Source organism: Setaria viridis, chromosome 5 (genome assembly GCF_005286985.2).
Source record: "Setaria viridis chromosome 5, Setaria_viridis_v4.0, whole genome shotgun sequence".
Taxonomy (NCBI): Eukaryota; Viridiplantae; Streptophyta; class Magnoliopsida; order Poales; family Poaceae; genus Setaria; species Setaria viridis.
The window spans coordinates 4,463,199-4,488,553 of record NC_048267.2 but is presented as its reverse complement, the minus strand read 5'-3'; the positions used below and the strand labels follow the sequence as shown (position 1 = coordinate 4,488,553).

At 43.7% G+C, this 25,355-nt stretch overlaps 3 protein-coding genes across 4 annotated transcripts; 2 read left to right on the top strand and 1 right to left on the bottom strand.

The window, feature by feature from the left end:
- Positions 1-1,417: 1,417 nt before the first annotated feature.
- Positions 1,418-2,521, top strand: LOC117854847 (putative ripening-related protein 6). Its single transcript, XM_034737099.2, has one exon. The coding sequence runs from the start codon at positions 1,795-1,797 to the stop codon at positions 2,236-2,238; it is 444 nt and encodes a 147-aa protein (XP_034592990.1). The 5' UTR covers positions 1,418-1,794; the 3' UTR covers positions 2,239-2,521.
- Positions 2,522-9,016: 6,495 nt separating this feature from the next.
- Positions 9,017-16,074, bottom strand: LOC117858125 (syntaxin-22). The gene is made up of 7 exons (XM_034741129.2): positions 15,517-16,074; positions 14,858-14,951; positions 11,491-11,630; positions 10,183-10,257; positions 9,767-9,924; positions 9,562-9,662; positions 9,017-9,419 (listed from the first exon to the last, which is right to left on the bottom strand). Exons 1-7 carry the CDS (start codon positions 15,732-15,734, stop codon positions 9,354-9,356), a joined length of 852 nt encoding a protein of 283 aa, XP_034597020.1. The 5' UTR covers positions 15,735-16,074; the 3' UTR covers positions 9,017-9,353.
- Positions 16,075-22,902: 6,828 nt separating this feature from the next.
- Positions 22,903-25,062, top strand: LOC117857864 (putative disease resistance protein RGA1). 2 transcript variants are annotated; one of them, XM_034740759.2, is made up of 2 exons: positions 22,903-24,525; positions 24,648-25,062. In XM_034740759.2, exons 1-2 carry the CDS (start codon positions 23,356-23,358, stop codon positions 24,744-24,746), a joined length of 1,269 nt encoding a protein of 422 aa, XP_034596650.2. In that variant the 5' UTR covers positions 22,903-23,355; the 3' UTR covers positions 24,747-25,062. The 2 variants fall into 2 exon arrangements, with proteins under 2 accessions (XP_034596650.2, XP_034596649.2); XM_034740758.2 differs by having other exon boundaries at positions 22,908-23,751; positions 23,863-25,062.
- The last annotated feature ends 293 nt before the right edge of the window (positions 25,063-25,355 follow it).

Genomic DNA, 25,355 nt, shown 5'->3' with positions numbered 1-25,355 from the left:
ACTTTAGTTCATGGAACCAAACACCCCTGTCGACGCGAGGTGGTGTGAGCAGGCGTCCTCGAACATGCGCCACTTGCCGGCAGCACGGTTGTTCCAGGCAACGACGCTGAGCCCGAGCATCGTCTTGCCGAGCGGGGTGTCGGGTCGAGCTTGCTCTCAGGGGCGAACGGGTACCATCGGTCCAGCCAGTCGAACCGCTCCTTCGCGGGAGCCGACACTTCGTCGGCGCGCGGCGCCTCACGCGCCACGGCGGACGCGACGCTTGGCGGCAGGCGCCGCCGCGACACCGATGACCCAACGGGACGAGGCGGGTGGCACCTCACCTTGTGGAACGCGATGGCGGCGTGACGGTGGCGGCGAAGGGACGCGCGGGAGCGCTAGGAGGGCGAGAGGGTCCATGGCGCGCGCGGCGAGTGAGGAGCCCGGCTTGTCGTTGAGGAGTGGTGGGAGCAACGACAGCGACGGATCAGCCAGCAACGAGCTCGGCCATGGGTGCTGGCGGGTGGAATGAAGTTCGGCCGGAGGAGCGGGAGATGCGGAGGCTTAGGCAGAGGTGTTGCGAGGGAGGAGGCGGCAGCGGAACAGGAGACGTTCGAGGGAGGGGGCGGCAGCGGAACAGGAGACATTGTTTTTTTCCTCGAAGCGGTATGTGTAAATAGTGTGGCATTGTTGGGCAATTTCCACCTAACTCCAAGAAAAGGTGTGAAACTAGCTTTTTGGAAGCACCCTTTGAAAAGCCTAAAAAAACCTTGGAGTTGCCTCATATTCACCTTTTTCTAGAGTTGGTACAGTTGGAGCGGGAGATGTTTGACAAGATAATTTTGGAGCGGAGCTATAAAACTTGGAGCGGAGCAGTCCCAAATACACCCTTAGTGTATAAAATATGAATTAATATGTTTATACTTAAAAGTCAATTTGGATTGATATTGAGCCATTACTAATTGGCATCATATTATAACAGAAAATAACTTTGGAAGATTTTTCCCTCAATTTAAACACGCCTATCATTTCTCGATAGAGGGAGTACTATTTTGGTTTATAAAATTGATATATTAGATTATCCAATATTATTTGGTTTACAAAATTAATCTATTAGGTTAACCAATACTATCTCGATTACCTTTTTTTCCAAAAATAATTATTCTGATTTCTAACATCCAAAAATAAAATAAACTTAACTTTAGGGTATTCTTTTTGGCCCAAGACTTTGCCGGTGTTTAGTCTATGGCTACTTAGGTCATTTCTCATGACTACTAATCTGTATAAAAAAAATCTTTAAAATGCATTTGTTTTAAGAACTATGATTAATTAGGTGAATGGAGAAGCTATAATATTTTCAACAAAATGTCGGGTTTGCTAGACATGCGCAGTTAGCTTAACTACGTGCGTACGTACGGCTGATCGTCCATCTCCTAGGATATGATGTCATGGTTGTTCCTGTCCTGTGTCGGAGAGTGTGATTTTTTGAGCTAGTAGCTACTATCTGACACCACCCACATGTAAACTGGAATTCCAGCCCCCATCAACGACTTGTTCTTCGCTATCTGGATTTACCGCGTATCGTTGCCGGCGAATCAATTCCAAAAGAAGATACACAGCTTCTATGATTAACGTCTCCCAAACAATCTCATTGGTTAAAGGAAGCCGAGACTCTCGATTGGTTAAGTCCGGCAGAACGCGCCGTTTTCCCTTTGTTGGGCCGCCTGCAGCAATCGCTATATAAACACCGTGAAATGCACATAGCCCGGCACCGCAGCAGCGCAAGGCAAGAGCAAGAACACTGCGCAAGCAGCAATGGCGAACGCCAAGCCTCTCGCCGCACCACTACTGGCCGTCGTCGTCCTCACCCTGCTGCTGCAGCTGGCCTCGGTCTCGTGCGCCCGCCACCACTCGCCGGCGGTGTCGGCGCACACCCCTGCCGTGATGACGGTGAACGGGTTCGAGCGCGGGGGCAGCGGCGGCGGGGCGTCGGCCTGCGACGGGCACTTCCACAGCAACGGCGAGAGGATCGTGGCGCTCTCCAGCGGGTGGCTCCGGCTGGACGGCACGCGGCGGTGCAACCGGATGATCCGCATCACGAGCCGCGGCGGGCGGTCCGTGGTGGCCAAGGTCGTCGACGAGTGCGACTCCTCGCGCGGATGCGACGACAACATCGTCGACTCGTCGGCGGCCGTGTGGAAGGCGCTCGGGCTCGACACCGACGTCGGCAGGGTCCCCGTCACGTGGTCCGATGCCTGACGACGGCTGTATCAGTCAAGTGCACTGGCAACACATGTTACGTACGTGAATGTTGCATTGCCACACAGGGTGTGAGCCGGTGATGATCGGGTTAACGTGATGCTTTGTGTTCATGGCTTCATGCAGAGCGAGGTCAGAGTACGTAGCAGAACACGTGTGTGATGATATATTACGTCAGCAATCGGACGAGCTTGTCCTGTTTCTTTTTGGGTAACTGTTTGTGTTAGCTTTGCTGGTTGTAGCTATTTTTAGAAAAGGTTCATGTTAAAGTTGTACACCCTAAGTCCTATTTTTAGAAAAAAAAGTTCATGTTAAAGTTGTTCTGCAATTTTCTGATACTTTGACCAAGTTTATATGAAAAGGTATCAACAATTTTAACATCCAATTAATTTCATTAAAATTATTATGAAATATATATATATATATCTTATTACTGCATTATTTGTCCAGTAATAGATGTTAATATAATAAAAACTTGGTTAGTTAAGGTATGGCCGTATTATGGTTCCAGGAACGGCTGGCTCTATCCATCGTCGATCGTTAATAAGAGGCACGGGCGCAAGATACTTTTTCAACCCTTCAACATGACTTTTCTATCCGCTCCGCTGCCCTTACCTGTCTCTGCAACCCCCACAATCCGGCCACCACTAGTCTCTCTCTCCTCAATTAATCGATTCGATTCATTATTCCCTCTGCCGCCACCGCGGATCCACGTGTTGTAGCCCCTTTCGGTCTCGCTGCTGTGGACATGCTCCGCCCAGGGCATCCTCAAGCGCATGCTCCTCGCCGTCAATGCTACAACGCTCCACCTTCTCTCCGGGGCATTCCTCGCCGTCTCTACCAGCTGGTCCCTCTACCCGGCTGCGACCGCTGCCTCCGATAGGACGACAACCATCCAGGCCGACGTCCTATCACCGGAGGCCTGGCGCATGTGCAACTGGCGCAGGATCACCACGTCGTCGTGCTCGCAGCCCACCTCACCCAGGGCATCCTCTCTCCAATGTCCCGCGCAGTGTGCCTCGGCGGCGCGTAGGAGGCACTCGCGATACGTGAGTTGAGGGTGGTCGGCGCCGTCGCTGTCGAGAAGATGGGATCTCCGTATGCAACATGTGATGGTGATTAGCTAGGGTCTCCAGAGATTTTAGTTATTTCATTTTAATTCTCCCATTTTCTTCATTAATCTGTGCTGATTCCATTATTCTCATTCAGATTGGGACTCGTTACCCTCCAATTTTCCGTTCCGGTAGAAAACTCGTCTTTTCCCGGTTGTTAGGGAGCAAATCTCTCGAAAATCCATCCGGGACAAACCAATGGAGACAAAAGGGGGGTCTTTTATCCCGGGTCACCACACTAGGCGCAGTCCAAAAAAAAAGAAATCCCAGGGGATCCCCTCACGCGCACGTCGCAAGTCACGTGATTCTTCACACAAAATATGCGCGTGTGCGGTGTGTGGGATTCGAACCCACGACCTCAAGCCTCGTGCGTAGCTTCCTTGCCATCCCACCTACACAACACATTTGACTATATAGGGGATGCAATCCTTTTGTATTAACTCGTGGGGGACCCTTTTATCCTGGTTGGAAACACCAACGAGGATAAAAGGCCCCCTTTTATCCCGGTTGGTATTACAAACCGGGATAAAAGGGTTCGAGGGATTTCGTGTTTTTTTAGTCATCCGGGGGACCTTTTTATCCTGGTTGGAAACACTAACCGGGATAAAAGACCCCCTTTTATCCCGGTTGGTATTACAAACTGGGATAAAAGGCCCTTGACCCTTTTGTCTTGGTTGGTAACACCAACCAGGATAAAAGGGGGGGTCTTTTATCCTAGTTGGTGTTTCAAATCGGGATAAAAGGCCTCTCGGGGTGTTTTTTTCCACTAGACTTTGCAACCGGGATAAAAGGTCCCGATTGGTGAGCCCCCTGCCAGTGACCGAGCTTTAGTACCGGTTTGTGAAACTTTTTTCCCAGACTAACTTTAAATCGGGACAAAAGGGGGCGCTTGGAAGGTGAGTTCTCCATTAGTGTTACCACCCGGAGAGCACCAGGCAACGACATGAGGGGATTTCCTTGGTCTGTCCATTATTGCCCCTTCAACCCGTTCTCCACCCTTTTTCAGTCCTCTTGTTTTCTCCTACCATCTACGATTTACTCCCATGCCTTGTAGTCTAGTCTTAGGCCATTTTGTGGCGTGGATTTGGGGGTGGATCACATTTTTGTGTTGTCTATGGTAGTTTATTTATGGCGACCTTTGAGGTGATTCATAGTGGTAGCTAGCTAACTGATTTTTTGATAGTTTCATTCTGCCCCCACACCATTGAGGTAATTGAATATATTTGCTATGAGTTTCAACAAGTTTTCACATATGCGAGGCAAATTTATCATAGGGTCATGTGCATTACTAGAATACCCACCCCCTCTGGATTTAGAGTTAGACACGCTTTATTTCATCTCTATGTCAATGTAGGCATGCTTTCATATAGTGTGTTAGAAGCGTCTTTGTATGTACCATGTCAGACTTTGTAGAGATGAATTATTTAAGCGTTGCTATGAACGAAAGATACATTTTATAAGTTAGATGCATATCTAAAAATATTGATACAATTTTGCACACACATGTATAAAACATCTCTAGTGGTCGTAGTATAGTAACGCTTCATTGCGTGTTAAGAAATATAGATACAATTTATAGATACATATATAAAACATGCCTACTAATATAGACGCTTTTTATAATGACGCCTTATTGTGCAATAATTAGTATAGAGACGATTTAGTAGAGCGTGACAGGTGACGTGGCAGGTGACGTGGCGGGTGACACGTTTCATAGTAACACCAAATTGCGTGTTAATAAATGTCAAAACAATATCATAGATACATTTTTATTACGCGTCTATAGACACGTTTTATAGTAACACCACATTATGTATCAAGAAATGGAGAGACGATTTATAGATACATCTATTTTCATGTGTACTAATATATAATGATTATTTTATTTGCATTTATAAATCCAATATATCATTTTATTCTCTAATAGGTTAATAATGCCTAAATAAATTATCCATGACATTGCATTGGCAATCGATTCTTTGCTTCACCAAAAAGAAACTAAGTACTTCATTCAAGAACCAACATGTTCATTAATTAAAGTACTGTCAACAAGACAATTGCCTTGACAAAGAAACACAGATAAAGTGACAATATCATACAATTATTTCTAAATTTTTTAACCTACGCTTCATTTCCCGTTCTTGCCCCTCTCTCCATCGCATCTTCACTTCTCCCTTGAAAAGTTACATCACCAGGTTATTTTACATTTGAACTTGTAGCTTTCTTCACCTGCAACGGGGCATAGAGTTAGATGGATAACACAATTTGAAGATATTACGATACCGTAGGTTTAATATTTGAAAAAAACTTACATGTGAACGAGGCCAAGGTATAGTATAGCCAATAGCATCTATTAGTGTACGAATCTCAAAAATAGGTCTAGGTATCAGCTCATCTCCTTTATTTCTATTGTCAATATTTTTAAGACCTTCAACATAAACCCCAACATATTCCTTTCCAAGCATACTTCCTCCAATCTCTTGTTTGCCATCAATAGTCACTAACTTCGCTTTGGCCATAATTCTTCATTTGTTTCTTATTGAAAGAAGATAGACTGGAGAACAGTTCTACCATTTTGCAAAACATGAAGATAAGAGTTTCGTGCATTTAACTAATTTAATTATAAAAGAAACAAGAAAAATAGAAGCATACTGATTCTGGCTAGTTCAAACTGGGAGCTTTATCTCTTCGATTCCTCTAGCATAGGCAGAAATTATATTAGTCAAAATACAGCATCACTAAAGTAAGTTCACTCATTATAAACAATATTGCAATGTTAGCTTAGACATACCATGTTTGTCAACATGGGATTTTGTGAAAAATTTGTGGCTGCATTACCATTATCTTCATGAATAGAACTCTGAATATGTGCCTCCTGCAGCCACAACATAGCTAAGTTTATATTAAAGTTAACTAAAGAAATATTACAGGGTAGGTATACATGTAAGTGTATGAGGTTGTGTCTACTTAATTATGTCATACTCAACTAGTATGCTCTGAACAACACAAGCATACCTTGGCAACTATTTGCTCACTAGGTAAACATGTATGGTCTTCAGTGGATGTCTCCTGCTGCAAAGTGTCATCAACCATATTACATAATATATTAGCAAAAACTTAAATATTATTATTGTTGATGTGTACATTAGAAATATATCTACTCTATTACTTGCCCTTCATTTGTGGGAGAGTGCACATTACCAATTAAGTGTGCAGGCTGTGATCAGTATGACTTTCTTGTTCTGTAAGTCCATCCTTTAAAAAATAAATGATTCAAAGAGGGAGGGCTTACTTCCAGGTGGTAGGCACAAGGGGTGCCAGGCCAGAGGCGAGCTCCTCCTCCTCCCCCACGCTGCCCTCCATCTCCCCCGAGACAAGGACAAGCCAAACTATTTTTTGCGACTTCTTTCCCAACTCTGGTGAAGCAAGATCATCGCCGATCTCCTTCACTGCCACCCTACTCCAACCTATGGCTTTCTGAATCATGTTTCCCCATCCTAGGTGAGGTTCCCCTATGGTTTCCCTCTCCTCTCTCCTCTATTGGAAGATTCTCCATTAACCTCCCATGGAAGCTCAATCCAGTTGATCTTGCATGTCGTCCAAACCTTTGTGCATGACATTTTTATGACCCAAAATTGAATCTCCATCACCTAAGGAAGCTCTGGGATCAAATCCCACTGCAATCGGTCGCTGGAATCACCGGCAATACCATTTTCACAGTTCTTCCATTGAGGACATGAATATATCCTTGTTTTGTGTAGGATTTTAAGTGTTCTATCATGTACCTTCTTTTCCATGCATCTCATACATCATTGCACCATATTCATGTATTTTATTAATTATGCATCATTGCATTCGCGTAGAGATCGAAACATCGGAGCAAGAGGAGGGTGAGCTCGGCCAGAGCCCGTCACCGATGATGCTTCCTTTGAACCCCCAACGCAGGCACCTAAGCATCCTATAGCCCTATTTTGGATCAATGAAGTATATGTGTCTTGTATGTGCATGAGTTAATACTACGTATATGTTTTCTTAGCTCATACTTGATGCATTACCATCCTTGATCTAGAATAAAGCCTTTTAGGTGAGTATGCTTGTATAGGTGTCACGAACTTAATTGCTTATCCATGCTTAGTTTCGGTAGAAGTCGAGAAGTGGCAAGGTCACCGCTCGCGAGTTATAGGCATGTATGCTTAATTCTTACTAAGTAGCTAAGTAAATAAAAGTTGATCAGCATTGAATCATGAACTGGACTTGAGCAAGAATGGTAGGGCCATGTTGAGATTGGAGCTCACTTGGCTTAGACTTGTTTGAGTTGGTTAAGGACCAATCTTTGTAGCTAGACTCTTGAGCACTATCTAGTACAAACCACATGCTTAATATGGGAATTGTAAGTCAAGTAGCATAAGTCACACCTTGCCTTGACCGGATTCGGTACGGGAGGGGACGAGGTGTGATTGGTCGTGTCTGGTGCATCTATCCATTCCGACCGTTCGTTCATAGATGGGTGTGGGTATGTGAATGGTCGGGAGCATGAATCAACACTTATCCTAGACCTAGGGTATGGTTGTTGGTCTTGCGCTTCATGTGGGAAAGTTGTACACCCATGGGAAAGTTGTACACCCATGCAGGGTATTAACTATTGCAATAGCCACGCTCCCGGTCAAAGAGCACGCTCATGAGTTTGGAAACTCAAAGTAGAGTTACCGAATGGAGTTCATGGAAGATTGAGCTCACGTTCAGAATCACATTTAATTATTGCAATTATTTGATGCTTGACTTAGGGATCATAGAATGCTATGTCTTTTGCTTATTATAACTTCATCAAATTTAGATGCTTTTATGCAAATTAATTATCTATGCCATTCCTTGCTACTTAACCAAATGCATTCTCCTTATAGAGTCAGGTAAGCATATACCCATATTTTGTATAAGACATGTTGAGTACCTTTTTTACTGACGGTGCCAACGTTAAGTTATTGTAGGTGATCCGCAGCCGGATGTCGTCTTTGGGTACTTCTTCCCCACGAATAGAGGTCCAAGGAAGAAGTAGATGGCCATGGCTATGAGGGCACTATCAGCATATAGTGTTAACCTTCTTATTTTGTGTTATATCATGTGAGCGCAATGAAATAACTTTTCGCTGCAAAACTCGATGAGAACTTGGACCTCTTTATGTAATGTGATGGACTATATATGGTTATACTTATGTTGTGATGATGTTCAACTAGTTATGATTGTGGGTGTGTTTAAATCCTAGGCATTGATCATGACATATCTCAAGGAAGACAATTCATCCAATAACATTGTAACGTTCCAGCCTAGGAAAACAGCTCATTCCCGCTCTGCACGCTGAGTGAACCACACCTACACTGCAACATGTTTACACTTTCGTGCTCGCTTCGCGTAAAAAGGTTAACTCAAGCTATTTAAGTTGGCCTCACTCATTCTCCACTTCCAATTTGGAAGTGAACTTCCATAACTACCATGCAACATGCATGCTACTCCAAATTATTAGCCCAACCAGCCCATGAACTGAATGTTACAGGCATCCAATGCAACCTTTGCATTCAATAAGCAGAAAACATTGGACCTTGAATACCACCTCTAATGCTACGTACCCAAATGAGAGGAAAAGGAAAAGCAAGTTGATACATTGCAAATGATTTCTCACGGAATCAAGAAATTTCATACCACAGATAATCCAAACCTCCTTGTTCTACAGCACGCACTCGTCGATACATTACATATATATAAACAAAGCGGGCATGTGAGACAAGAGGCACTACACTGACAGGAAATTATGCTTATATAAACCGATGCATTCCAGTCACATCACCACCCCGTACACCACCACGCCACGACCAGAACGCCAACCCCCCACCCACCCTCCAGGCGGGAACCAGGATACATTCCTGACTGCACAGCAAAAATAATTTATGAAGGAATCCTTCGCGCTAAGCTTGACCAGATTTCGGAGCCTCAAGCGCCTTCCAAGCTTTTTTAGGCTGCAAGGACTATTATCACTATGAGCAGGACAACTCCGAAAATAACCAGCAACAAGCATATCTGCAGCAAGGGGGAATAAGAATGTGTGGCCAAGTGAGCAACATAAATATCCCTGAAAATAATTTATGAAGATGGAGGATGTTGTTTCTCAAAAAAAAAAGATGGAGGACATTAATGAAGTCCAAAGGGCTCCCGAAATTACCAGTGAAGAGTTCGACTTCTGAGTTTTAGCAGCTTTCGAAAGCTGGCCTTTTGCCTGCGAAGTTGATACAACAGCATTCTCTATATGCGAGTCAATATCATCTGCAGCACAAGACAAACAGAATTAGACGGGGAAACAGGCAGACCTATGCTTTGAACATATTGAAATGCAGATATATCATCTGTCAGCCCAACAGGTCACGTACCAATCATTGCTCCTTGATCATGGACTAGCACAGCAAGATCTTTGAAGATTTCGTTTACTTCAGTAATTTGGTGCTGAATCTCTTGTATTCCCTGATCCCTCTCCTCGATGATGGCCTCATTGAACACAATTTCATTATCCAAGAAGACAAGCTCTTGCCTGTGGTAAATCAAAGGTATAAAATTAGCACCTTGACATATTCAGAAAGATGACCCTTTTTTTAAGGGGGAAAGGCTCATTCTTGACATCCAAATGGAGGCTGAATGGGTTATCCAAGCATCTGTACATCAAGGAATAGATATCTCCAAAGTACAGCTTGAACAGAGCTAAGACATCTATACAAAATAGATCCACAAAACTCGACAGAACCTGTACAAAATAAGTTGTTCCACAACACAACAGGCATAATCAACTTACCTTCTAGATTCTAGAAGCTGTGTGCGCTGTTCAGCCAATTTATCAGCGCCATTATTCACCTCGCTTGAGTTGTAGCTGCAAAAAAATGGTCACTCTTAGGTTAGGCATATGGTGGCAATAGACTTAAACTGCTTTAGAAATAAACTAAGGCAAACGAAAAGAAAAGGAAGCAATGGTTGGTTAAAACTTATTGAGTTCGCAAACTATAGAAGGAAAATTATTGCAAAGAGAGGTATAGTAACATGAAGGGGAAATAATGTCAGAAGGCATAGCTTACAGTGTCTTGAAGAGCCAACTAAAATAAACTACACAAGAAAAATGACAAGGGCGTTCGGTTCTGGGATAGAAAATTCTCGCCGCAACATGAACACTATGTTTGATGCAACATTCACTATGAAACATGCGGAAACAATAGTTGCAACATCGATGCTTAACTACTGGAACATATGTCGAGCCATTCGATTTTTTTTTTAAGATTTTGGATGTCTGTTCTGTAGCATTACCGAATATTTTATCATGTGAAATCAAGACCGCCACATTTTCCCTAACTTCTTGCAACAGAAGTATTCCCAGCTAGAAAATGAGATTATGGAAGCAGGGCTCAGGGCCTTGCAAGCCACGGCTGCAATCATGAACCAACCAAATGCTAGTGTGCTAGGTCAAACGAGCTTAACTTTGTTGTGGCAAAATATGGCAGTGAACCAAACTTCTTTCCATAAGAGGCAATTAGACTTATATTAAGCAGAAATTATTCAATTTAAGGGCTCATCTCAGAACAGAATATAACTGATATTCTAGGTTAATGGCAGGTTGGATTAATTTTCAATCGATGAGTAACCTTGCACTGAAATTTACGATCAGGAGGTCCTGAAAGGAGTCAAGAAAGGTTCACTACAATTAAATCAATTTCCAATATGTATCTTTGTGATGTTAATAGGCATCTTATTGCACTTAGCAACTGGCTCGCAAAAACCTTGACCATTTCTAGAGTAACCAACAATCGAAGTATCGGGCCATCTCTAGATCAGCCACCCACCAGGAAGGCATAAGGGAAGCCAGAAAGTCAAGACAGCAGGAATCGGACCACTAACTCCAAATTCATTGGACTTTTTGTTATTACAACAGAGGCATGATAATAGTTTTCAGGAATTCTACTCTTACAGGCTACCAAGAAGGGTAGAAACGAACAACAAATCAAAAAGCTACAGGGCAATCATTTCGTCTCAAAGAAGAAGAATCCCTGTAGTAATGCAAAAATAAAACAGTAGCATGTGGCACCAGCGCAGAAAATTCTGAGCAGCAAATTACCTCTGGGGCAGGCCCGCTTGAGAAATGAAAGGTGCATATGCAGCTTCTCTCTCTACTGCTAACCGTTGAGCTTTCTGGAATTCTTTTAGGACTGCTTGGAAATCCTTAGCTAGCTTTGCATCAGCGATCTTCTTGGTAGCCTGCAGTTTAATATGATGCCATAAACACAATTTGTATTTAGACAAACTAGCAGCACATGAGGAAAACAAATTTTCCCTAAGTAATGAAGATATGAGCATAGGTAACTAAATGACTAACATTAAACACAGGAGCTGATATAGGACTCATCTTAAATGCAAATCTAAGATCTTGCTGCATCTTGTATCACTATGAATTCATGCCATAATATGAACATTGAAGTATGTTGCAATAGTGAAGAAAACTTCTACAGATACATAGGAAATTCATCTAAATTCCTGTTACTAATGGAAAAATTACATAAAACAAAACACAGCATAATAGAGTTGATCTTCCTAATCAGAGTACATGAGTTGTCTGTGTTCCGTTACTCCCTTCTTGTGTAGCAATGAAGATAATAAATGTCTGTGCTGCAAGTTTTGGCCTACTAAAAGGTAACATATTCAGCAAGTGCCGCAGAAATGTCAACGTTTGCTGGCTTATTTGGCAAAGAAAAATAGAGTGTGTTATAAGAAATTAATCAGTCAGTTGGATATTCAGGAGAAGTAATTTAATTGTTCGAATTTTTTTTCTTATTTTATTAGCTCGAATTCAGAAGGCGCTTGTTCCATGACAGGAGTGTGGACAACATAGAGAAGTACAAGGAGGCAAAGAAGATCACAAAGCGAGCTATAAGTGTGGTAAAGAGTAGGGTGTATGAGGATCTTTACCAACGATTAGGTACGAAGGAAGGAAAGAAGGACATCTATAGGATGGCTAAGGTTCGTGAGAGAAAGACGAGGGACTTCAACCAAGTTAAGTGCATCAAGGATGAAATCGAGAACATTTTGGTAAAGGAGGATGAGATCAAACATAGATGGCAAGAGTATTTTGACAAATTGTTCAACGGTGAGAATGAGAACACAACCTTGTAGTTGGATGACTCTTTTGATGACACCAACAGGCACTTTGTGCGTAAGATCCAAGAATCTAACGTTAGAGAGGCGTTGAAAAGGAGGAAAAGTGGTAAGGCGATGGGCTCGCATGGTATCCCAATTAAGGTATGGAGATGCCTCGGGGATATAGCCATAGTATGGCTAACCAAGTTGTTCAACCATATTTTTCGGTCGAACAAAATGTCGGACGAGTGGAGGAGAAGTATATTGGTACCAATATACAAGAATAAGGGATATATTAAAAGTTGTAATAATTACCAAGGAATTAAGTTGATGAACCATACTATGAAGCTATGGGAGAGAGTTATCGAGCATCGTTTGAGAAGGATAACACGGGTCTCTATGAACCAATTTGGTTTCATGCCTGGAAGGTCAACCATGGAAGCTATTTTCTTAATAAGACAAGTTATGGAGCGGTATAGGGAGAAAAAGAAGGACCTACACATGGTTTTCATTGACTTGGAGAAGGTGTATGACAAAATACCGAGGAATGTTATGTGGTGGGCTTTGGACAAACATAAAGTCCCAACGAAGTATGTTGGACTTATTAAGGACATGTACAACAATGTTGTAACTAGAGTCCAAACAAGTGATGATGACACAGATGACTTTCCAATTAGAATGGACTGCATCAAGGATATGCTTTGAGCCCTTATCTATTTGCCTTGGTGATGGATGGGGTAACAAGGGACATTAAAGGGGATATCCCTTGATGTATGCTCTTCACGGATGATGTAGTGCTAGTTGATGAAAGTCGAGCAGGAGTAAATAGGAGTAAATAGGAAACTGGAGTTGTGGCAGAGGACCCTAGAGTCAAAAGGTTTTAGACTCAGCATAACTAAAACTGAATATATGAGATGTGACTTTGGCACTACTACACATGAGGAGGGAGATGTCAGTTTGGAAAGCCAAGTAGTGCCCAGGAAGAATACATTTCGATATTTGGGATCAATGCTACAACAAGATGGGGATATTGATGAGGATGTTAGTCATAGAATCAAAGTGGGGTGGATGAAGTGGTGCAAGCATGAGGATTTTTATATGACAAGAGGGTACCATTGAAGCTAAAAGGCAAGTTTTATAGGACGGCGATTAGACCTGCAATGTTGCATGGTGCAGAATGTTGGCCTACAAAAAGACGACATGCCCAGCAGATAAGTGTTGCAAAAATGCGTATGTTGCGTTGGATTTGTGGTCATATGAGAAGGGATCGAGTCCGGAATGAGGATATACATGATAGGTTAGGGTAGCACCAATTGAAGAAAAGCTTGTCCAACACTGGCTGAGATGGTTTGGACATGTCCAACGAAGGCCTCCGGAGGCACCGGTGCGTAGTGGAACCCTAAGACATGATAGTAATGTGAAGAGAGGTAGAGGAAGACCAAAATTGACATGGGAAGAGGCAATAAAAGGAGATTTGAAGGGATGGAATATACCCCAAAGATTTAGCCCTGGATAGGAGTGCTTGGAAAACAGCTATTCATGTGCCCAAACCCTGATTTGTGGCTCTTGTTGGGTTTCAACTCTAGCCTACCCCAACTTGCTTGGGACTGAAAGGCTATGTCGTTGTTGTTGTTGTATTAGCTTGAATTCAGAACAATGATATATGTGATAAGCTAGGGTAGCACCAGTTCAATAAAATCTTATCCAACACCAATTGAGATGGTTCAAACATACGCCACACAGGCCTCCAGAGGCACTAGTCCACAGCGGAATCCTAAGGCACGACAACAATATATGGAGAGGCGAGGGCCGATCTAAGTTAAAATGGGGGAGAGACAGTAAAAGGGACTCGAAGGGGTGAAATATACCCAAACAATTGTCCTTGGATAAAAACACGTGGAAATCAGCAATCCACGTGCTTGAGACATGATCTAGGCTAGAGCCCCCAGTAATATGGCTATTATTAAGGCCTTTTTAGATTTTATGCATTGCTCTATTTTGTTAGTGGCTCATGTTGTGTTTCATCGCTAGCCTTCCTCAACTTGCTTGGGACTGGAAAGGCTTTGATGTTGTTGCAGATTTTAGTTCAAAGTGCAGCATCAAATGTATTGCATAATAACCAGCCTACATAAACATGAAATATTTGCTCAATTTATTCCCAAACTAGAGGCAAACACCAAGGCTACATTATGAAACCATGAAATTAACAATGCGAAAAGAGCATGGTTCCCAATCCCATCATATCTTGGTAAAGGAGGAAAATAGAATGTGGAAATGCTTCAGGCCATAAAACAGAACAAAACAGTACCATTCAAATGAACAAAAAGTTATATGTAGAGATAGGCACATACGCTGACTTCAACACGATGATCCGCCTCACTAGCTTGTTTAAGCTTGTCCGATGTATCCTTCACTAGTTGTGTTATGTGTTGCCGTGTCTTATGTCTGCGAGCAACACCAACTTATAGTTAGCTGACACATCAAAACGATTTCAACTTGCAAGCAAACTTGCCTGACCTAGAGTCTGCAAAATAAAGCTTAAGGCACTAGAGCTTAACTAAAATTTTTTAAACTAAATTTCACAAAAACAACACGGCGTGAATTAGATGTGAGCTAAATCCCGTAAAATTCCATATGAAAGGACAGCATAGGAATTGATTTCAGGCCCTGAAATTATTTGGGTACTACACCCTATGGCGTGATTCACCCTATTCAACCTCCAAGAAGGCTATCAGCCAAATCACGAATAAGGAATGGGTAACGTGTGGAGTTGGCAAATTGAACACGTAAGCAATCTCACAAAAAAATACGGGAAAATTAATCCCTAAGCAACCCTTAGAAGCCAGCATCGACGCATCAGCCGAAAACCTAAATCGACTCCGCACACGGATCGGGAGCAGCGCTGACCGAGTCCGCGGAACCGAATCGATCGAACTCGAGGGCCAAACCACAGATTCGTGGGGGGGGGGGGGGGGGGGGGGGGGTAGGTAGGTAGGTAGGGCGGACGCACATCCTGTCGCGGAGGTCGGGGGTGTCCTTGGGCGTGCCGAGCGTGTTGACGAGGCGCTGGAACGTGGCGACGGCGGTGTTGATCTGGAAGACCCCCGACGCGACGGCCTGCGACGCGCCGGCGCCGCCCGCCGCCGCGGGGCCCCCACGGCCGTTCCGCCGCCCGCCGCCCAGCGGCGCCCCGCGGACGTTGCCCGCCTCCAGGTCCTGGAAGCTCATCCTCCTTTTTTTTTTCTCCCCTCCCCCTGCTGCCCTGCCTACCGGCCGATCGGCAGGCGCGACTCCCGCGGCTCGAAAATCGACGCGGCGGCGGCGGAGGAGGAGCTGGGGGCGAATCCGACGAGGGGTCGAAATCGAATCGGGGTCCCGGCCGGCCGAGTCCCTGCGGAGGGGAATTGGGAATTGGGGGAGGCCGCCGCGTCGCCTCTCTCTCGTGTCGTGTGTGTGGCGTCGGATTGATTGGGGGGATTCCGGAATTCACTCGCTGGGGGCAGGTAGAGGAAGGAAGGGAAGGGCCGGAGCGGAGCAGCGATAAAAGAAAAAAAAGCTTGTCGCGGGTGAGCGGGCGTTAATTATGCGGTTGGCTCTGGGGTCTGGGGCCAAGCCAGCCGCTCAGCCAGGTTGCCCGCCGGGTCGGCCTCGGCTGGCTGGATCGCGTGCGGCGGCCGGTTGGTTTTGGAATTGCCCCGCGTGGGTCACGCGCGCCGGCGGGCTCAAGCCGAAGACGACTTGGATTAGCGGTGAGTTAATTAGCTCGACGTGTCAGGAGGAGTAATCTACTGGGAATCGGATTTGTTTAAGATAGTTATAACTTGGCGTGGTGATTGGCAGTCGGCAGCGTCGACGTTGGGGCGAAGGAAGGAAGGTGGGGCCGCGAGGTGAGGCTGAGAAGGACGGGTAAACCTCACCGGCGAGAACGATTCTCCGGGGTCAGCAGCGGTATGCGAACGCGGCAGGAGAGTTTGGTTTGTTTTTGCTAATGGCGCGTCGCTCTCCGATCCTCTTTTATCCTCTCGGCCGGTGCAGCTAAGGGGTGTTTGGGAGAAGGGAGCTAAATTTTAACCCCCGTCACATCGAATGTTTGGACACTAATTAGGAGTATTAAACCTAGATTAATTACAAAATTAATTACACAACCCCTAGGCTAAATCGCGAGACGAATCTATTAAGCCTAATTAGTCCATAATTTGACAATGTGGTGCTACAGTAAACATTCGCTAATGATGGATTAATTAGGCTCAATAGATTCATCTCGTGATTTAGCCTAGGGGTTCTGCTATTAGTTTTGTAATTAGCTCATATTTAATTCTCCTAATTAGCATCCGAACATCCGATGTGATAGGGCTAAAGTTTAGCTCCTATCTCCCAAACATCCCAAGTGTACGTGCACGCGAGATGACGTTACAGACAAAACTAGCTTCAGGACATGATCCTACCGCGGTTCGCCAGTCGCCACTATCCCAAACCAACGTGTATTCTCTGTGTCGCGGTGCCACATCGGCATGGAGTGATGATGTGCACAACTGGCCGGCTCGATCGTGCTCCCCTCCCCCGGCTACGTGCCAGAGCTCTACTTTCCTTCGTCTTCATCATTTCTTGTTTTTCTTTTCCAGAGCATTGGAGAATGGAGATGTTCCTCCCATCATGGCATCATATCGTGCTCGTGCATGCCTGCCTCTCTGCCCATGTGTGCTTCGCCACCTTTTGACTAGGCCTGCTATCAGGAGGGTACAGGTAAATCCATTAGAATGTTCACATAGAAATCCAAATAATTATTATCAACTCCTTACTCTTCCCAATCCAACCTATATCCCATGAATAATTAACTTTGTAATACACATATATACTGTTGAAATATGCAATGCATACTTGAAACATTCTAGAAGATTGTGAAGATCTCAAGAGACTAACTTTGCCATGTATAGGGATAAGATCATGGCAAGCTAAGAAGGTTGTAGAAAATTGGAGAGAATGTATAAGTCATAGTTGTCATGCTTCATGGTGAAGTGTAGAATACTCTAAAACTAGATATTTTAGCATAGTAGAAATATAAGAAACTAGATAAGGATGAGGAGGGTTCTAGAGTTAGGATATTTTGTATGGAAAAATGTGGAAGTTGCCACATGGCAACACCACAATGATCATGAGCTTCCCCTCCCTCCTAGCCATACCATAGCATAAGAGGTCTCAAGTACAAGATTGCAAGATAGCCATGTAGTATAGTGATGTCATGGTAGGATAGCTACACAAAGAGTGTGCAAGTGAGTCTGGTATGTAGTGAATAAATGTTTAAGTTTCTTTGTAGAGAGTTGATCTCCCGCATTGGTATCAGTACGAATATCTTTTCGAAGTAATGTGGGTAAGGGTCTACAAAAGAAGTAGTAGCACACTACTTTGGTGCCACTCCTAGTAAATCGGTGTCAGGTTCGGGACGTCGATTTCTCAACATATACATATCCAATTAATTAATTGTACCTTTCCCATTTCTAATATGTATATAATTTTCTACTCATAACCTCTCTATTTAAAATGGGTGTGGATTTAGGAAGAGGGTATGGATACCTGGTGGCAAGCCTACTTTTGACCTCCTTTCATGTTGCAGGCGTTTTTTTCTTCTTTCATTCATCAGGTAGGATAACTCGTGCTGGAAAGTATCTTTCTTTGAAGAAACCGTCGAACTCGATCAAGCGGGACGTCCAAACGCAAAAAGTTCGGTCTTGTGAGCTGTAACGAAGGGAAAACAACCGGTGGTAGCTAGCACGGCCACAGCTGCCTGCGTTGGACCAGTTCATTCGGTTGGATCTGTTGCCATTCAAGAAACGAGATGGACCAGCGGCTGATCCGTTTACTTTTTGCCACCCTGTTCTCCCGACGAGCTCCGGCAATTCACTTGATCTGGGTCAATCTCCCGAGTTTGTTAATGCGACATCGTGCGTGCTGTTTGACTTGGTCACAGCTGAAGCTGATGTAGTGATGTGTATATACAACAATTCTAGGGGTGTTTGGTTCTTTGGTCCGGACTAAAGTCACTGTCACATCGAATGTTTAGATACTAATTAGGAATATTAAATATAGACTAATTATAAAACCAATTGCACAGATGGAGGCTAATTTGCGAGACAAATCTATTAAGCCTAATTAGTCCATGATTTGATAATGTAATGCTACAGTAAATATGTGCTAATCATGAATTAATTAGGCTTAATAAATTCGTCTCGCGAATTAGCCTCCATCCGTGTAATTGATTTTATAATTAACTAATATTTAATCCTCCTAATTACCCTTCAAAGATTTGATACGACATAACTTAGACTTTAGCTTAACGATCCAAACTCCCTCTCTGTGGAACCAGCGCGTACGGTGAGAAGTTATGTTCTCTGCAGCCCTGCGCCCCTGCCCATCCATCGAGCTCCCTCGACCGTGGGCTCCAATCCAATCCATACTGTACTGTGAGGTGCAAGGAATTTTGCCCGCCGCCGAGTAGGTAAGGAGCGAGGCAGCAGGCTAGTCAGTACTTGTGCATTGATGGATCTCGTGCGTGAATTCATCCCTGACGCGCGGTCGAGTTCCACCCCTCCTCTCCAGCAGTCCAGCTCTCTTACACAAATAATCTGGAAAAAATTGAAGACCTAACTCACGTCTGAACAAACTGCTCTGACCGATCAGTGATCCAGCTTCAACGCTCCTTCGGAGAGATTGCCGTGACGTTGAGCTTCCGTTCTCTGGACCCTTGTCATACTTTTTTTTTGCCGTTCTAGATAAGCTGGTGGAGAACAAGAAATTAAGCTTGCTTTACCGTATTAATGCACCCGTTTCGATTTATATATCGTTATTATTAAAAAAATTCCTATTAGGATTTGTTTGTTGATCGAGGATGTTTGGAAGAACGAGGTGCAACACCGGGCCAAAAAGGTAGCTCGGCAGCTGGGCTGGTAGCCGCACAAATCAGCGGTAAACGCGGGCTAGAGAGGCCCATGACACGAACGGGTCGCGGCCCACCGGGTAATGAGCGGCGATGAGAGAGACTACGTAAAAGTGGAATGCAATTCCTCTTGTTCCTGTATTTCTTCCTTCCAAATTAAAATGGCCCTTCCTCTAAACAAATTACTTAGGTCTTCGAGGGGGATCCGCCGTGACATCAACAGCCAAATCGAGTGGCTGGAAGAGGCGCAGCACCCGTGGCTGTTCACCGGCGCCGTCTTCTTCGGCCGTGTGTCGGTTCCATTAAGAAAAATTCAGGAATACAACAAAAGCCAAGTCGCTTCCCTTTACCTTTGGGCTACACCGCTATAGCTGTGTGGCTTTGATCTTTGTGCGCTACTGCTCCTGCCCTCTATAATCCCATCTACGTTTATGTATAAGGGCGTATCTCCTCTCTGTAATCTCAATGGTACGTATACCACACCGCTGAATTTGAATCATCACCGCGCTCTTTGTAGTGGGCTAGTGGTACATATACAATTGATCATTGTGATATCTGCGGCAGTGGGTGACCTACAGGGACAGAGGTAGGGGTGCCTGGAGGGGCCATCCCCCCCCTCCTGGTGAAACTCCACAGTATACATGTATGCAAACAGCCTTGTCAATATACATAAGGTAAAGATTATATTTAAGATCTAAGCAGCCACACCGGTCTCCCTTTTCCAAAAAAACAATTACCAGCATTGGGAAGAAAAGAGCTCCAACAGTCTCTCAAAACATGTCTCTTTTCCCAATATTTTTTGGTTCATCCCAATATCCTAGCTCAACTCTCCCCAAAGAGAGAATTCAGCCCATCCAAAAACGACAGTTCTGGTGCCGCCAATTCTTTTCCAGCTCATTCCCCTCCTGCCGCCTGCCTGTTCTCCTCCCGCTGTCGCGCATAGGGCCGACGGTCACCCATTCCCCGCCGGCGGCGACTGGCCAAATAGAATCGCAGGAGTCAGGACCCCCACCTAGCCGCGAGCAGCCCGCGGCAACATGCGTTGGCTGGGGCGGCGCCCCAGGGCCTTGCGGCCGAGCCAACGGCGGCGTCCGTGGCCGCAGCCCTCCTGACAACGTTCTAATGCCCCAGACAAGCTGGAGAAAGAAAAAGCTTTGGTTTGCAGTCTCTATTCATCCGTTTGAAGTTTTCGAAAGTTTGGAACAACGAGGTGCAGCACCGGGCTTAAAAGGTCCGGTGGACAACCTCGGCAACTTGGGGCTGGTCGCCGCACAAATCAGTAAACGCGGCCATTTTCAACCTTGCCGAGGCCCATGACAAGAACATGCCACGTCCAAGGTGGTAACGGATAACGACACTTGTTTCTTTTTCACAATCCAACTTAGCTCCATCTATTTTTAATTTAAAATCGTATAATATTATAGTTTGATCCTTATTGAATTCCATACTTAAATTTGCTAGGCTAAACTAGATGACCCTTTACCATCCCTAGCCACGTCCTCCTCATTGTGAAGTAATAGCAACAAGTACGGGATTCGTATCTATCTTCTGGAAGATTTTTATCAACTAATCTTCCACTGTTTGAGATGTGTGCAAAGTCTAGTCTGTCGAGATTATACCGGAAGAAAGCTCACATGCGAAGAGCGTCCACTACACAGGCGAAGCAAGCACGGGTCAACACATAGCACCAGCTTTTCAGGGACACGTGTCGTGACCTGGGAGGTGGGTGGGAGGCTAAACAAATTTCACTCTCATTACATTTGATTTTAAATCCATTTGAATCATAATGTTTGTTAGAATTAATGCAACAAGATCCAATATACTATTTTAATTGTTTATTTTAATATTTCAACATTTTTATATATCGTTTCAACATTTATATTGTACTATTCCAACTTCTTTAAAAAATGTTGATTCACTCTAACAAATTTTTCTAAAAAAATGTTGTATTAGTTTTCTCAAAATGTTGAACATTCTTTATATGTCGATTCAACATTTATACTACTATTTTAACATTTCTGAAAAAATGTTGTATTAGTTTTCTCAAAATGTTTAACATTCTTTATATATCGTTTCAACATTTATACTATACTATTTCAACTTTTTTAAAAAAATATTGATTCCTTCTAAAGAAATTTTCTAAAAAAATGTTCAACATTCTTTAGATATCGTTTCAACATTTATGCTATACTATTTCAACATTCTGGAAAAATGTTGAATTAATTTTCACTAAATGTTGAACTAGTTTTTTTAAAAAATATTGATTCAGCCTAACAAAATTTTTGAATATACCGTTTCATAGTGATCTAGTAGGAAAAAAACAAAGCGAAGTATAAAACCAAAAAAAAAATGATAAAGCATGAGTCTCTTTCCATGATTGGCCCTATCGTCGAGTCTCCCTGCTTGAGGAACGGAGGCACACGCATGCAACGATTCGGCAGCCTGCTTTCTAATTTGCGCACGCGTAATCCTATGTGCCGTTGCTGGGCTATACTGGGCTTTTATAGTTGTATCTCTTATACATCTCGTGGAAGGCATATAGGACCCCCCCAGAAAGTGAGCGTCGATTTTTTTCTTTTCCTTTTGCTTTTTTGACGCCTCGCTGTTGGCATCGGCGTATCGCTGTAGAATCTGTTCATCAGCGAGAGGCGAAAAGACTACGCAAAAATGGACTGCTGACTCCTATTTTCTCCCATTCAAATTAAATACTTACAGGTCTTCCTGTAAAACAACTTCAGCAGGTCTTGTGGGATCCGCCGCCACAACTCACAAGTCACGACGGCCAAATCGAGTGGCTGGAAGCGGCGCAGCTCCGGTGGCCACTAACCGGCGCCGTAACGTCTTTGGCGGTGCGCCGGTCAGAGCAAGAAAAATTTCAGGGAGACAACAAAAATCATGTCGCCTCCCTTTGCCTTTGCGCAACAGGCTACACCGCTCAAGCTGTCTGGCTTCGAACTTGTGCCTCACCCTCACCGACTGCTTTCTCCCCCTGAACCCAATTCTGTATAAATCTGCACTGTTGAATTAGAACCACCGCACTCTTTTGTAGCGTGCGTATGCAATGGATACTCTGCTATCTACAGTGGTGGGTGACCTCCTCAGCCGGTTCATCTCCTTCGTCGCTGCAAAATCCGAGGTTCTGGTTGCCACAGCAAAATACCAAGGCTACAAACAGATTGCTCCTCCGAGGTCGCGTCGTCGTGGAGGCTGAGAGGCGATAATAGTGAGGTATAAATAAATTGCTCATCTTTTCTTGTTATCTTAAATTTTTAGTTGAATTAGTCTTGCATGCAATTCATTAGTATTAATCTTGATAGGTATGATTAAATAAAAATGATTGCACCCGACTTCTACTTCCATATCTGAGGTTTGAGGGAACCTGTAGAGAGGGTTGAAGTATACTTCTTTGCATATGCAACCTTTCTACGTGCAAGCGTGATTAAATAAAAATACAATTATTCTTTTTAAAAGTTATACATGCATATAACTATATGTATAATTTTTATATAATTTTTCGTTTCTTTTGCATAATTTATATATATAATTTTTATCGTAACAAGTTTGGAAATCAAAATTATGCATAAAAGTTATATATATAATTTCATCATTTTTCAAAAATGGAAAGCTGTGAAAAATAATTTTTTTTTAAAAAAAAGACAAGTTCGAGTTGTCAGGAATCTATAGCTGGGAACACCCATGGCGAGCGCCCTATTGAAGATCAGTCAACGAGAGGGACTCCTGTAAAAAGCATGAAAAGTCTACCCCTTCAAAATTATGGAGAAAAAAGTTATATCATAAGTTCGTCAAGTTTGACGACGGAAGTACCCCTCTTTTTCGCACAACGGCATCTTCTTCGAAGACTAGTCAACGAGAGGGACACTTGTGGAAAAATCAGGGGGAAAAAACTACCCTGTCCCCATGTCTGGTAGCCAAGTTCCAGCTTGCGTCCCTCCAATCCTGACTATATGTATGCAGCTGTATCATGATTTGTACAATAATCATTTTATTTCTCCCTGGCACACAGAGATCATGGATACAGTGATATCTGCAGTGATCAGCGACTTCATCAGCCGGTTCATCTCCTTCATCGTTGAAAACTACCAGGCTCATCATCAGGTTGCCACCCATAAGATTTCAAGGCTGCAGCGGCTGCTCCTGCGAGCCAGCATCGTCGTTGAGGAGGCCGATGGGCGGCAAATCACCAACCATGGCATGCTCTTGCAGCTTAAGCAGCTCAGAGAGTCCCTGTACCGTGGCTACTACATGTTGGACACCTCCGACGTTTGGCCCTCTCGATCAAATGGGCTGTTAGAGGTGAGCCAATACAAACTCCAAGTACAATTTATGAGCAATTTAGAAGCCATGCTTAATGATATGAAAGAGTTTCTGTTACTTTTGATGAATTGCCCTCCGATTATTCGTCAGCCATACAGTACATATTTGTTCATGGAGAGGTGCATGTTCGGCCGACAGTCGGAAAAAGAGCTTATTGTCAACTTCTTATTAAGCCCTTGTTCGTCTTTGGATATCCTTCCTGTTATTGGACCAATTTATGTTGGAAAAAATACCCTAGTTGAGCATGCTTGTAGAGAGGAGATAGTGCGAAGAAACTTCTCAAAAATCTTGCACTTCAGCAGCGATGATCTCATGGATCTAGCTAATGGTACTGACACGGATAATCATATATGTAAGAAGTTTAATCCTTCGGGTGGGAGATCCGTGATTGTCGTGGAGCTTGTTCATGACAGTGATGTGGTGGCATGGGGTAAACTTTACCATTCATTGCGCCGTGGAGTCGACAGCAGCAAGGTCATACTCATCAGCAGAATGGATTGTGCATCAAGTTTAGGGACAGTGGAAGCTCTTAGGCTGACAAGGTTACGTGAAGAGGAGCATTGGTACTTCTTTAGAGTCCTTGCCTTTGGTAGTGCAAACCCATATGATCATCATCCAGATCTTGCCTCGATAGCTAAGGAAATTGCAATGGGGATCCGTGGTTCACTTATGACAACGAGAACAATTGCTAGGGTGCTAAGAGGTAATCTGAATGTGCAATTTTGGCGCCGTGCTTTGTGTTCTATAAGAAAGGTAATGCAGGTGCACATTCATGTCTTTGGAGAAGACCCAAGGGAAACACAATCTAGCAATAGATTTTTATCGTATTTTCTTGGCTTTAGCCAGGATAGTCCTCTCATGTTTTGCTATAACAGATACAAGACAAGGTCTATGATGCAAGGAGACATGACCAACAAGAAAAGGGCCGAAGATGTGCTTACTTCAAGGCCTGTGCAAAATGGAGAGATGTTTGATATAGCCGGTCAATCTCACATCCCTCCATATCACAACTACGTATCATGCTGGGTTGTGGAGAAAAATAGAAGAGTTAATCTTGGAAACAAGTGCCTTAAGAGAAAACGAAACTAGCAAACATCCCCTAACATGACCTTTTAATCTGATAGGCACCTAGAATCTCCTATTTCAAAAAAAAAAAACACCAAAAAAGCTAGTGTCGATCGACTTTAGCTTGTGGGTTTGTAATTATTAGCTTTTGTTCCTTGTTTATAATGTTTCGAACTACTCGTCTAGTTTATCATCAAGATTTACTATCTCAAAAAGTTTGATTTCTTTCTGCTCTCTTGCCTTTTCTATTTCGTGATTGTAATCCTACATAGTTAAAATAAAGCAGATACAATTTTCTCAAAAAGGTTTCACCGTCTGTATGCAATTTTCTTAACCAAGTACTACCACCAAGCTAAGTCAGAGATACTACCACCAATCCTAGCACTTTACAATGTAAAAGCTGCTCCACTCTTTCGTCCTCTCCAGAAGCTCTCCTTTTGCTTTGTTCAGCTAAGGGATTTGCCAATCAGCCTCAAGCTTTCAGTAGCGAGCTAACAGCTGAACTGACCGGCTGGTGG